Source organism: Plecotus auritus, assembly GCF_963455305.1.
Source record: "Plecotus auritus genome assembly, chromosome: 11".
NCBI classification, from domain to species: Eukaryota; Metazoa; Chordata; class Mammalia; order Chiroptera; family Vespertilionidae; genus Plecotus; species Plecotus auritus.
In genome coordinates this window covers 39,242,287-39,255,352 of record NC_137777.1, presented here as the reverse complement: position 1 = coordinate 39,255,352, position 13,066 = coordinate 39,242,287, and the positions used below count along the sequence as shown (strand labels likewise).

Below are 13,066 nucleotides of genomic sequence, written 5' to 3'. Positions count from 1 at the left end.
CCTCCTTCCCCTTTTCACATCCCCATTTACTTATTTATTTAAAATATATTTTTATTGATTTCAGAGAGGAAGGGAAAGGGAGAGAGAGATAAAAACATCAATAATGAGAAAATCATTGATTGACTGCCTCCTGCACATCCCACACTGGAGATAGAGCCTGCAACCTGGGAATATGCCCTCACCATGGAATGGAACCATGACCTCCTATTCATAGGTCAATGCTCAACCACTGAGCCATGCCAGTCTGGCTTTTATTTATTTCCTTATTTTTATTATTATATTTCTCATATATTACTTCACTGCTCCTTGACTTCTGTCACTGACCTAAAGCAGACCCTCATCATCTTCCAACCTGATTGTAATAGCCATCTGTAAAGTTTTCTAGGATCAAAATTCATATGCTTTCTTTTTTTTTCCACACGAGTTCCCTGCCAAAGTGAGTTTTCTAAAGTGCCATACCCTTGTTCACTATCATTGAGTAGCCTCCTCATTATTTCCAGGATAATATCTCAACTCAAGGACCTTCATTGCTTGATTTGCCCCCAATTCCATCTCCATCCACCTCTAACTAACATGTCCATTCCAGTTATAATTAACTGGTAGCTCCTCAATTTTGTCATCCTGTCTGATCTGCCAAGATGTTTTCACAGGTCATACTTCTTGCCTCAAATGCACTAAATTTACCTATATCAAACATGAACATTCCTTCAGGCAGGTGTCATCTCTCTTACCTTCCCTGATCCTTCAAGAGAGAGTCACTCCTCTATTCCAGTATGTGCCTATTGCACCAATAGAACAACTATTACTATATAGTAATTGCCCCTTTATATCTTCCTGCCTCAATAATAATGTGGCAAGTCCTTGAGGACAGGGATAACTTTTTCACCTGTGCATTTCCAGCATCTATTATATAGGGCCTGGCAAAAAATAGGTATTCAATCAGTAAACATTTGTGTAGGAGGAAGTAAGGAAGAGAAAAGAAGAGAGGATGAAGGGTAGCAAGGAAGGATGGATCCCCTTCAGAATAAAATATAAATAACAATTTTGAATTTATTGAATCATGATTCAAGAAAATATTATCAACTAGATTTTGAAAATTTAAAACACAAACTCAATGTGACCTGTCAATTCACTCTTTTGTCCTCTCAAATTCATTCATCATCTTCCCCCACTTACAATGATGTTTGACTCCAAGTTGAGATAGTTTGCTTTATGCTGCTTAGATAAATACTAGCAAGATAAAAATAAAGGCTTACAGTTAGATGGTTATTAGACATATCAGCTGATCACTTCATAAGTTATATAAATGTCTAATCACTATATTGTACACCTGAAAATAATATATTATTTTATGCCAACAGTAACTAAAAACAAATCTAAAAAATAAAGGCTCACAACCCCTGATCACTAAGAAACACTACATCAGAAAACATCTGTTTAAAAAAATTCCTTTATGGCCCTGGTGGGGTAGCTGAGTTGGTTGGAGCATCGTCCCAATATGCCCAGGTTGCAGGTTCCACCCCCAGTCAGGGAATATACAAGAATTAACCAATGAGTGCATAAATAAGTAGAACAACAAATCAACCTCTCTCTCTCTCTGCCCCTTCCCCTCTCTCTCTAAAATCAATCAATCAATCGATCCATCAATTAATTCCTTTATGAGAGAAACATCCCTTGATTGTGATGATTACCTCTGGAGATATTTAGTCCCAATTTAGAATTTAAAAAAGGCACAATTTTCCAGGAGTTTTGGAGCAGGTTAGAGAGTTGAATAGGTAAAGCATGGGGATCTTTTAAGGAGGTAAAACTATTCTGCATGGTATTATAATGGTCAATACAATACATTAAGCATTTGTCAAAACCCATGGAACTTCACATTACAGAATAAATGTTGATATATTCAAATGAAAAAAATAAATTAGATGGTTAGGGTATTCCAGGATGAAAGGCAAAATACTAAAAAATAATCTAAATAATCTAAATCCATTACAAATGTCTAAAAGAACCTCACTGAAGGGGCAGGAGAATAAGGTGCTACATGAGTAACTGAAAATGAGTGCACTCTAAAAGACCAAAAGCAAAAGGAACTGTACATAATAACTGTACTATAGTTGATAAACTTTTTTCCTATGGGCATAGAGATTAACAATTCTAAAACACATGGCATGTATATATTTGGAGTGGGAGTTTACAGATAAACAAGGCTAGAATGATCCAGATGTAATGTATTAGAGTTGGCAGTGGAGAGGACTTAAACACAATGACACGCCAATAGCAAAGAACACAACTAAAACTCTTGTCTTAATTTGTAAGACCATTTTTCCACAAAAGAACTTGGAAATGACTGATTCTTGGACTGAGGTAGAAAATATACAAGATGTCTAGAGCATCCAGTATTGCCAGAAAGAAAATGCTCACACACACACACACACACACACACACACACACACTCACACACAAAGAGGATATTTCAAAAGGATGAAGAAAGCCAACTGAAAAATCTCTCAGTGGCCAAATCTAGAACAAATTGAGCAAAAGTAAATAAATAAATAAATAAATAAATAAATAAATAAATAAATAAATAAATAAAGTAGCATTGGGCTATTACCTAAAGTATAAAATAAATATTTATAAGCTCATTGTGATAAAAATAAATTACTGAATAAATAAATGAATAGACCAATATGCCATGCAGAAGGATTTCAAATATTTATGTAGATAATAGAGGCCCGGTGCTCAAAATTCGTGCATGGGGTGGGGGGGGTGTTGTCCCTCAGCCCAGCCTGCCCTCTACAATCTGGAACCGCTTGGGGGATGTCTGGAAGGACGTCTCGAAGGTGCTCTGGAAGACATCTGCCCTAATTAGCATATTACCCTTTTATTAGTATAGATTACATCCTTAAGGAAGTGGAGAATAACGTCCCTCTTCTTAAGGGTGGCCTGAATATAGTGACTTTCTTCCAAAGAGTACAATATGGAAAGGGAAAGCAAAAAGAATAACTAACTATGCAGTAGAGAAACCTGACAAACACTACCTACAGCTGGGTGATTCAGGTCAACATCAACAGCAATAATTCCTATCGATAGTATGTTCCTTTTGTAGCATGGGATGAATGTAAAAGTTTACCTCTATGGTTTTCCTCCTAAAAAACATATTATCCCAGTCTAACCATAAGGAAAATATCACACACATCTCAATTAGGGATGATCAACAAAATATATGACCAGTACTCTTCAAAACTGCTGTGGTCATTAAACACCAAGAAAGTCTGAGAAATGGTCACAACCACGAAGAGCTCAAGGAGCCAGAACTACAGAGCACATCTTGGATGGGATCTCAGGACAGAAGAGGGACATGAGGGGAAATGGAGGAAACCTGAATAAAGTGAGGGCTCAGTTACTAATACCATATCAATACTTGCTGATTAACTGACACATGTACCATACTAATATTGGGCAATCGTAATAGTTGAAACTGGAGAAGAGGTATATAGGAACTCTCTATATTATCTTTTCAATAGATTCTGTAATCCTAAAAGGGTTCTAAAATTTTTTTTACGCTCATTTAAAACACTGAAAAAAAACCCCACAGCATTTTAAAAATGATTTTCACTTTAAAATATCACATGAGCAACTGTTGAAAATAGTCTGTTAATTGAATTAAAATATAAATTCCTGTCATGTGAGAGAGGGTTTGGCAGTGAAGAGTCCTTGACCCAGGGGTGTTGAGTCACAGCTTTTTATCTTGGTTAACCTAAGGCATGTCACATCCCTTCTTGGGATGGAATGAAGAGAGCAAAGGCCCTGGATTAGATAATCTCTAGAACTGTTGGGAGGAAACTCAGCAAATAATTAAAGATATTCAATTGTGAAATATATACTTTAGATATAAATTGGTGTGTATTTTTAAGATTTAACTTATTTTTTCAAATTTATTAATTATTGGATTTGGTTTTGGAGTCTATACTAAAGAAGCAGCATAAATGTGAAAAATCTTAGATTTAAAATTCTGTAACAGTAAAGGACAGCAGAAGTCAATTTTTCAAAATGTTTCATGAGAAGAAATGACATTCCTCAGTTTTTAAAAAATAGAACATGCAGTTTCTAACGTTTAAAGATCTATCAAAGATGCTCTTTTTGGTTTTGTAAGGCAAAAATCAAATGGTTAAAGCTCTTTATGTAAAAGAGTAAATTGTAAAATGATCATGAAGAAGTGTTTTTAATTTAAAAGGTATTTTGGTTAATTAGCTTTTAGACCCAAATACTAAAGTCTGTTTTAATAAGAGGAGATGATTAATAAAACCGTTGTATTACTTTTCCCCACAATAGTTCAGAATATTCAGCCATAGAACCAATTGGTTTCTGTTTTTAATGACTTTACTTCTGAGCAGATAAGCAGCATTCAATTGTTAATTCAATTATTACTATATTATTTAGATGTTTTGCTTTGGTTTTCCCTTGAATACAGCTGGTAATGCACCTGTTTTCTTTATCAATGCTGGCAGTACTATGTGTGTCCAAAGTTGAGCCATCAGACTACTTATAATTCTTTTTGATGGGGTCAAGGAGCTAAAACCTTGACTATTTTTAAAAACAACAACTGACATTCTTCTTTGCCAATTTATGAAAAATTTTTTCTACAAGAATATTAAACTGGGTCTGAGCATAGTACAAACTCTTTCATATTCCCAAGAGCAGGTTCTTTGGATTGTTTTTAGAAGAAATGCCATTCATTCTTTTTTCAAAAACACTTTCACCATAAGTATGCAAATGTCCAGGGACTAGGAGTGGTGGGAAATAGTGACATGTGTCATCTGGAAAACAGTTGCTAGTCTTGTATCAACATATCATTCTATCTGCTAACAGAATGAGTGCTTTATAAACTCCAGCAGTATTGTTATTCCACATGGCTAGCTTATTTTTGGATTCTCTAAATGCAATCAATCAGTGATTTATGTCATGTGTGACCCTGAAACTTCAATATATTTAGAGAAAAAATGCTCCTTTGCTCATATTTTCACCAATGGATACTTCAATTCAGCCAACTAAATATTACTTTCCCTTTGGTTAAGAATAAAATGAATGCACAAAATACCAGTTTCCATCTTTCAAAAAGGATTAATCACTTTTATTTTACTTCTATAACCACAGGATCTCTATAAAGTAAGGATCCCTGAAACATGTTGCATATAAAATCAAAACAAAATTACACTCCACTCTAGATGCATTGAATAGACTGCTTCTTCTGACAAAAGAATCGAGCCTCCACTGCCATTAAAATGAAACATATAATTTACATATTTAAATAAATAAAGTTTGAAAATAACTTTATATTTGTTAATGAAATGTCCTGTCTTATCAGGCTGAAATCCATCAATTTTTAGTTAATTATACTTATGTAGCTTATTTCTTATGAGGATTGCAAAAGGGCAATTGAAACCCAAGAAGGGAAGTAATAAATTTGGAAAGCTATAAATTTGAATTAATAGGATTTTGGAAAAGAAAAGAGAGGGGTCAATAATAAAGTTAGAAAAAATATGGTAGATTGTGAAAAACATTACAAAATAAATTGTAGGATAAAGTTGTAAAAGGCTTTGAAATGAATGAAACACTATTGAGTGTAGTCGATGAAAACTAGGTCATTTTGTAACAGTGAAATGCTGGGTTTCTATGACTCCATCTTGTTCACACCAACATTGTTTCAATGGTCTTCAGGCTAATAGTGCCTGCTTTACAGATGCTAATCATCAGAGAAATTCTGCTTGGGGCTTGAGTTTTTACAGAAATAGCCCCTCCTATTTTCCTGTCCCATCCCTTGACATAAAAGAAGCCTGAATTCTGTACTTTCTTAAAATGAATTTGAGAAACTGCTAGCACCCCTACCTTCTCAACTGGCCACTTCTCAATCAATAAACCTTTCCTTACTCCAAACTCTGGCATTTTGAGTCTTGGCCTTTCAGAGAATTTGGACCCGTAACAATTTTTCTAGCATGCCTTTCCAATTAGCTGATTTGATACAGGTTCAGTCATTCACTGACTTTGAGCCATTTTACAATTATGTAATTTATAAAAATTTATAGTAGTACAAATAATTCTTGTCCACATACATGCAAATTATGTCAATATAAATGCAATTAATTATTATCCTATGGATATACATTAAGTTTGCCAGTTTTTGCATTTATTTATAACTTCACTTCAACATTCCTTATTTAACTATATATGTGAAGGTTTGAAATCGCCTTTGAATTTATTGCAATATTTTATTGGTTCCTTCATTAATTAATGAGTTGAATAAATCTTTGACACATGATCATTTTATATCTGTATGAGAACCAGGATTATAACTTTAAAAAAATGTTATCCTTTAACTACATGCATTAATTCTTAGTGACTATCAATGATAGGTGAGAGTTTCCTTAAAAAAAATTCATTGTTTCCTAGTTTACTAAGTGGAATAAAACTATGATACTACATAATATTTATTTCAATTTTTAAAAAGTAAATCCCTGTGCATGATAAAAAGTCCATTATGTCTTATTTATTATAGAAGAACCATGTCATGCACTCTCCTTCAGAAGTATAGTTGGAACTTCATTGCATTAACAATCATAGAATATAAAACAGGGGGAAAGACAGACACAATTGGCAGGAGAAGTGATTCTAAGATATTTTGTAGCATAGAATAGGTGGTACAGTTAGTAAAACCAACCTCCACAGATTTGTAATAGGTCTGCCTCTCAGCAGGCTTCTTTTCCTGCCTGACACCCTGAGAGATTGTGGAACTGCCACTTTCCACCTGGAGCTAGTTCACACTCCTGTGTATGTTGCCTCTGGCCTTCACCAAATAGCTTCCTGAGGTTGTGAAGAACTGCTCTAAGTGGTTCTTTAAAAAGTTCTAAAAATCATCAACAACCATTTAATTTCACAATGTTTATCTGATTTATGTATACTTAAATTAACACATTTCTCTAATAAGCAGGGAATTTTTAATTAGTATATTATGCTGCTCTCAGTTATTCATCTAAAGCAGTGGTTCTCAACCTTTCTAATGCCACGACCCTTTAATACAGTTCCTCATGTTGTGGTGACCCCCAACCATAAGATTATTTTCGTTGCTACTTCATAACTGTAATTTTGCTACTGTTAATGAATCGTAATGTAAATATCTGTTTTCCGATGGTCTTAGGCTCTACAGCAGCGGTTCTCAACCTGTGGGTCGCAACTTACAGGTTGATAACCGCTAGCAGGGTCGCCTAAGACCATCGGAAAACACAGATATTTACATTACAATTAATTAACAGTAGCAAAATTACAGTTATGAAGTAGCAACGAAAATAATCTTATGGTTGGGGATCACCACAACATGAGGAACTGTATTAAAGGGTCGTGGCATTAGAGAGGTTGAGAACCACTGATCTAAAGAAATATATTTTTTAAAGACTAGCTTCTCTACAAAAGGCATAGTGAGCTTAGGAAGTACTTGATTTTGATAAGTTATTTTAAATTTTGTGTGTGTGTGTGTGTATAATGAATGTTGATAGTATGATCCAAACACTAAAATTTTTACAATGTGAAATTATTATTTCTGCCTTGAGTTACTAAGAGCCTTGTAAGTAAAGAATATGTAATTTTTAAAAACTATTAGAACAATTTTGAAGATTAGCGAAAGTAGACTATTATGAAATACCTTCTTTTTTATTTGATCAAAAATATAAACTCTATTCTGGAAAAATTATACATTAAACAACAGAAAATATAGAACAGAAATTCCATTTTAGTTTTATTTTTTTTGAGGAGACCATATTGTGTCTTTAGTTTTGAGTTAGGTCTAAACAGAATTGTCTAACTTCATGTGGTTATGATTCTGTTTAATTATAAGACTAAATAAATAAGAAAACCAGAGACTTTGATCTGAAAAGGGTTGTTCAAACTTTAGCAAGAAATGTTAAATATATTAAAAATGTAAACACTATGGTTTATTTGAGTTTTAATGTATACTAAATAAAAGCAAATGTTTACTAGCTTAGTATATATATATATATATATATATATATATATATATATATACATATACATATATATATATATATATACACACACACAGTTCCTTATTGTTGCTGATTCTAGGAATATGAAGAAAGAGGGAAAAAGTGAAATAAGAGCATAAGTGAGAAAAAAAAACTATCAATTTTTGGCTCACATTTTTAACTTGTTCGCAATAAAGAAGAGTTTGAATATATTTCCTAAAGATCCAATGAATTAATGTCTGAAAAGAATTTTTAGTAAGTCAATAGTTCACTAATTAAGATCAAACTTAGTTTTTCTGTAAAATATGATCATTTATTGATTTTAAAAAGAGCTAAAAGTTAAATATCAACCAACATTAGATAAAAAATAATATGTGAAACTGAACCCCTAAGAAAGGCAAGGCTTACCTTGGGCAGTTCACACATACTTGCAAACTCAAACTGAAAGTCAGTAATGAATCTCATAAGATATTGAGGTTTTATACCCTGAATCAACCAAATCCTCAGAGTAGATGAATAAGTAAAACTCATAAATTTATTAACAAAATGTTACTCTACCTATATTATATAAAATTGATTTTTTGTATGAAGTTCCTCTCTAGAAATAACATTGGAATGAACACTTTAAAGCTGTGCCCACAGACTTTAGGGTGATTATGAATTACATGGGGATCTTGTTAGAATGCAGATTTGAGTCTTTGGATCTGGTGTTAAGTCCTGAGATTTTGCATTTTTTACAAGACCTCAGGTGATGACGATGTTGCTAGTCTGGGGACCACACTGAGAAGGTACACATTCTCAGCCTTCATCTCACATTAAGCATTTACAATTGCGTACAACATGTACACTTGGATTGCACATCTGTAATGATGAGGAAAATAAGGATCTTTTGTTGTTGTTGTTTTAGAACTGCAAAACTAGTATAAGACACTTTAAAAGTTCTATCAGCTCTATGCAGCCCATTTCGTATATCAGCACTTCAATGCTTCCTTTCCTCCATAGTGCGAGACCTATACAGGACACATTAGAAGGCACCCTGCCAGCAAGTGGGATGCTGAGCCGAGAGCTTGAGCAAACAGAATCCTAAAGGGAGATTCTATTGGTGTACATGTTGAAAACAGTGTCTGCCTCTTCTTGGCAACATTAATTGCTTAATGTATTCTACTCAATTTTTGTATCAAATTCATTAAGTTGAAATTTAAAGTTGGTGCTTCAACCATCCAATGTTTTGCCCCATATATTTTGATTTTTCTAACCTGAACTTGAAACATCTGCCTGGTTATTTCCTTTATTTTCTTCTTTACCCCTTTTCCATGTACCTTTCACAAAATTCTAACCACCTCCAAATAAACATGAAAACTCAGAATGTTAGAGACTTAAAGGAGTGCTATTCACTCTGGTTTTTCTTTCCAAGTGATATCTAGAAGTAAAAGTGAGGTTAAGTATGGGTTCAGTATTCTGAATGAATCAATGGACTACATAGTACATTTAGTAGAGACACAGATTGTCTTGCTGAGAACCAAATACTTGGTGCTTCTATGACATCACCACCAAATTGTCTCCCAGTTCCCTTCACCTGCAACAATTCAGGTGGCTAATTTAGAGACCTCTGTGGATTGGTTTCAGATCAAGTTTTATGGATTCTATGCACTGGTTTACCTGAAAGTTCCCAAATCCCATTTGCAAACTGCACAAAGATACATCATGTGACGCAGAGCACTCTTGGATATCTTCCAAATAAATTAGAAGTCTAAATGGGTTTTCCACAAATATCTACATATTTAAATTGTTAAGACGGTTAGTATAGATTGTTCTTGTCATAAGAGCAATGATCATGTCTTATTTTTTTGGACATGGCCAATAAAAAACATGTGCTTTTCATTTACTAGGATATCAGCAAATGTTTATGAGTGAAAATACATAATAACACTAGGTTTATACCTTCATTTTCAGGATGAATTGATACACAGTATCTCCCTACCGATGAGGACCAAAAGCCATTTTTATACCATTATTTGTTATCTTGTTTTTGTGGACATGACCAAAGAGTGGGCATAGACTGGAAACCCTACAGGCAGATGGAGAAAGCCCACGTGAGGGTTTCATCCTGTGTGAAGACTGTTTTCAGACTGTGTTACAGGCCACCTTAAAACTCACTTCTTCCATGTAGTTTTTCAATGACTGTCCTCCACTGGGGGCTTCTCCCTAGAGGCAAAGAGGAAGAGAGATTGACAAAGTCAGGAGAGGGAGAAGGAAGAATGAAAGAAGAGAGTCATGGAGGAGAGTGAAACTTAGGAGCAACACCAAAGCTTTACTATCCCCTCCCTTACCCCCTCTCCCCCCACCGCATCTCAGTTGATGTTTGTGAGATTAACAGATGGGCAAGTTCTTACTGTGAAAGAGATAAGGTTTTTTTCAAGGCAACAGCAATTTTAGGTCATATGTAGTATAAAATGTTTTGCAAATGTGTTCTTACAATAAGATTAAGAAAAAAGTCACTAAGTCTGTATTCTATAAATGTGTTTGGGGATCTAATACATGGACTTAAGAATATATTAGGGAAACTGTACAGGTCATTCACCTGCCCTTTCCCAAAAGTTTATATAAATCTTTTGCCCCTTACTTGTATGTTATTAATTAATTCTCCATTACTTGTGCCTTTTCCTAGCACTTCACTGAACGCTGGTAATCATTGCAGTTTAAATCACTGACATTTAAAATAAGTTAAACGTATATCGCAAGTTCATCCGAACAGTGGTGATCAAAATTGTCAAACAACTTGTTAGTTTGGATAAATTATCTTTTTATCTTACATGCGGGAGACATTTGGAAATAAATGCTGAGATACCGGGAAACGATAAATTCTGGGACACCATATGTGTTTAAATGAGAACTAAATAAGTGTGAATAAGTTTACTTTTATTCCTAACTCTTTGAGGACCCTCTTTGTTAACTTTTCAAGAACTTTCACATATATTATCTCATTTCATTAGTTTTTCACTATGACTTGAGAAAAGACATCCCAGGCCAATTTAATACATAAACTGAAGAATGCTGAGACGTGCTGAGTGAAGGGTTCAAAATCAAGGAGCTAAGCAGGGTATTTCTGGGACTGGATCCCACTCTGACCCTCTTTACCTTGTGGAAATTAAAATGTTAAAGAATAAATTTACTTTAGTTAAAAAAGTGATGTATACTATAAAGCACTTTGAGGGGAGTTTAAAAAAAAGCATGCTCATTTAAAAAAAAATAATAAGCTAGAAATAAAGTGCCGGTATTCCTAAAAACTTACATATGGTACTATTTTTTTTCCAAATCATGGTTTCCACAACAAAAATTAATATGCTGCAGTTGAGATGTTTCCACATGCTCCAAGCTTATAGGAAGCTCAATGGATAAGATAACAAAAGAGGAAAGATAGTTATACTTATTTAAACTAAAAGATAAACTATAAAGAAAAATCAAATCCATATAAACCCCCTTATCTGTGAGGAATTTAACTCAAAGCATATAGAGATGGCTGGAAACTTACTTCAGATAAAGTGCTTTTTATGGTTGAACTTGCTACACTATCTGCCCTCATTAGGATAACTAGTGTAGAAGGAATGCTGTGCAGTTGGATCTGCTGAGAGATAGACCAGTCCTTTTGCCCTAATAATCCCTCCCCTGTGCCTGGCTGGCTACGGGCAAGAGCATGAGGTGACAAACCGCTTGTTGTGACAGATGCTCTCTGGAGGGGCCAGCACCTGTAGTCTGGATGGAGGGCCTCTGAGCACCGGAGGGCTGACGGTGAGATGCTGCAGCCAGTCCCTAGGTGCTCACTGAAGAGGGTGCTTGGTTTCCCTGGAGCTGGGGTGCAATGGTTTTCCCTGTTTGTCTGGACACATGCACTCTTATGCTAAGACATGGTGATGACTGGTGGCTTTCTGTTTGATCACAGGTAACTAAATCCCCAGGTGTCCTATAAGGTTTCTTCCTCAGGCTTGCTTTTCCCACAGTGTCAGGCAGGTCCTCCTCAGCTCTGCCGCAGAGAAAAGGAGCAACTCACACACCGCTGTTTGTGTCAAAGGCCACACAGAACGGACAGGGCTGTAACTGCCATCCACCACTCACTGACACGGACAGCACTGATGAGGAAGAGCACTGAGGGGGTGGGGGGCGGGGAGCATGGGGCGAAAGACGGCAGGTGGGAAATGCAGAGGAACAAACAGCTCGCAGAGAGGAGTACACATATGGTACAAGGCCAAGGGGACAAAGCCAAGAACAAGGCAGCAGGATCTCTACGTGTTAGGATCAGAAGATACGGCCCGAATCAAGAGGCTTGATTCCATGTGTCTGCCTCAGGTTCCCCATTTCCAACATGGTACTGCCCAAATGCTGACCTCTCCTCACTCCCCCTGTAGGGGCGCTAGTGAAAGAAAATATCTTCCAAAACGCAAAGCTATCAACTTCAGGCATCATGTCCATAGTTTTAAAGAATTGGCATTTTAAATAACAAGTCATTCTAACAACATCATATTTTGGTAAACACGTGGAAATGAATTAAAAATATCCAAATGCAATGTCCCTTGAGAAACAAAGATAGAAAAGGGGGTATAAGGGAGGCAGACAGGGCATGCGAAGGAGGGAAAGGGAAGAATACATGGAAACTATGCCTTAAACAAAAGGAAAAAAAGGTATTTCCTGAAATGTGGTTTTACTTATCATGAACCTAAATATAACGAAAGTTGAGATAAAAATGTTTTAAATGTGAATTACAAAATATAAACTCAGAAAAAGAAACATCTGATATGGCTGCTAGAGACAAAAGCTCTTGTCACTCCCCTAGTTATTTTGCAGTTAAGGAAACATTTTCTCTGAGATGGAATATCTGAGAGACAGAAGTAGGACTAGGCCCATACCCTCCTGACTCTACTGCCATTTTCCACTATACCGCGCTTCTTTCCTTTCAATCAGTAGGCAATTTTTATTTACTTCTTACTAGTCCTTAGACAAAATGCATAAAGACTTTCCTTTGTATGGAGAGTCCATTTACT

The 13,066-nt window shown here is 35.3% G+C and overlaps 1 protein-coding gene across 1 annotated transcript in view; it reads right to left on the bottom strand.

The window, feature by feature from the left end:
• The window catches only part of LOC308236758 (uncharacterized protein C8orf34), a 266,754-nt gene that overhangs the window by 14,049 nt on the left and 239,639 nt on the right, over positions 1 to 13,066 (bottom strand). The window contains exon 11 of the mRNA XM_080646746.1: positions 10,188 to 10,235. Coding sequence (XP_080502872.1) covers positions 10,188 to 10,235 — 48 coding nt within the window. The remainder of the gene's footprint in view (positions 1 to 10,187; positions 10,236 to 13,066) is intronic.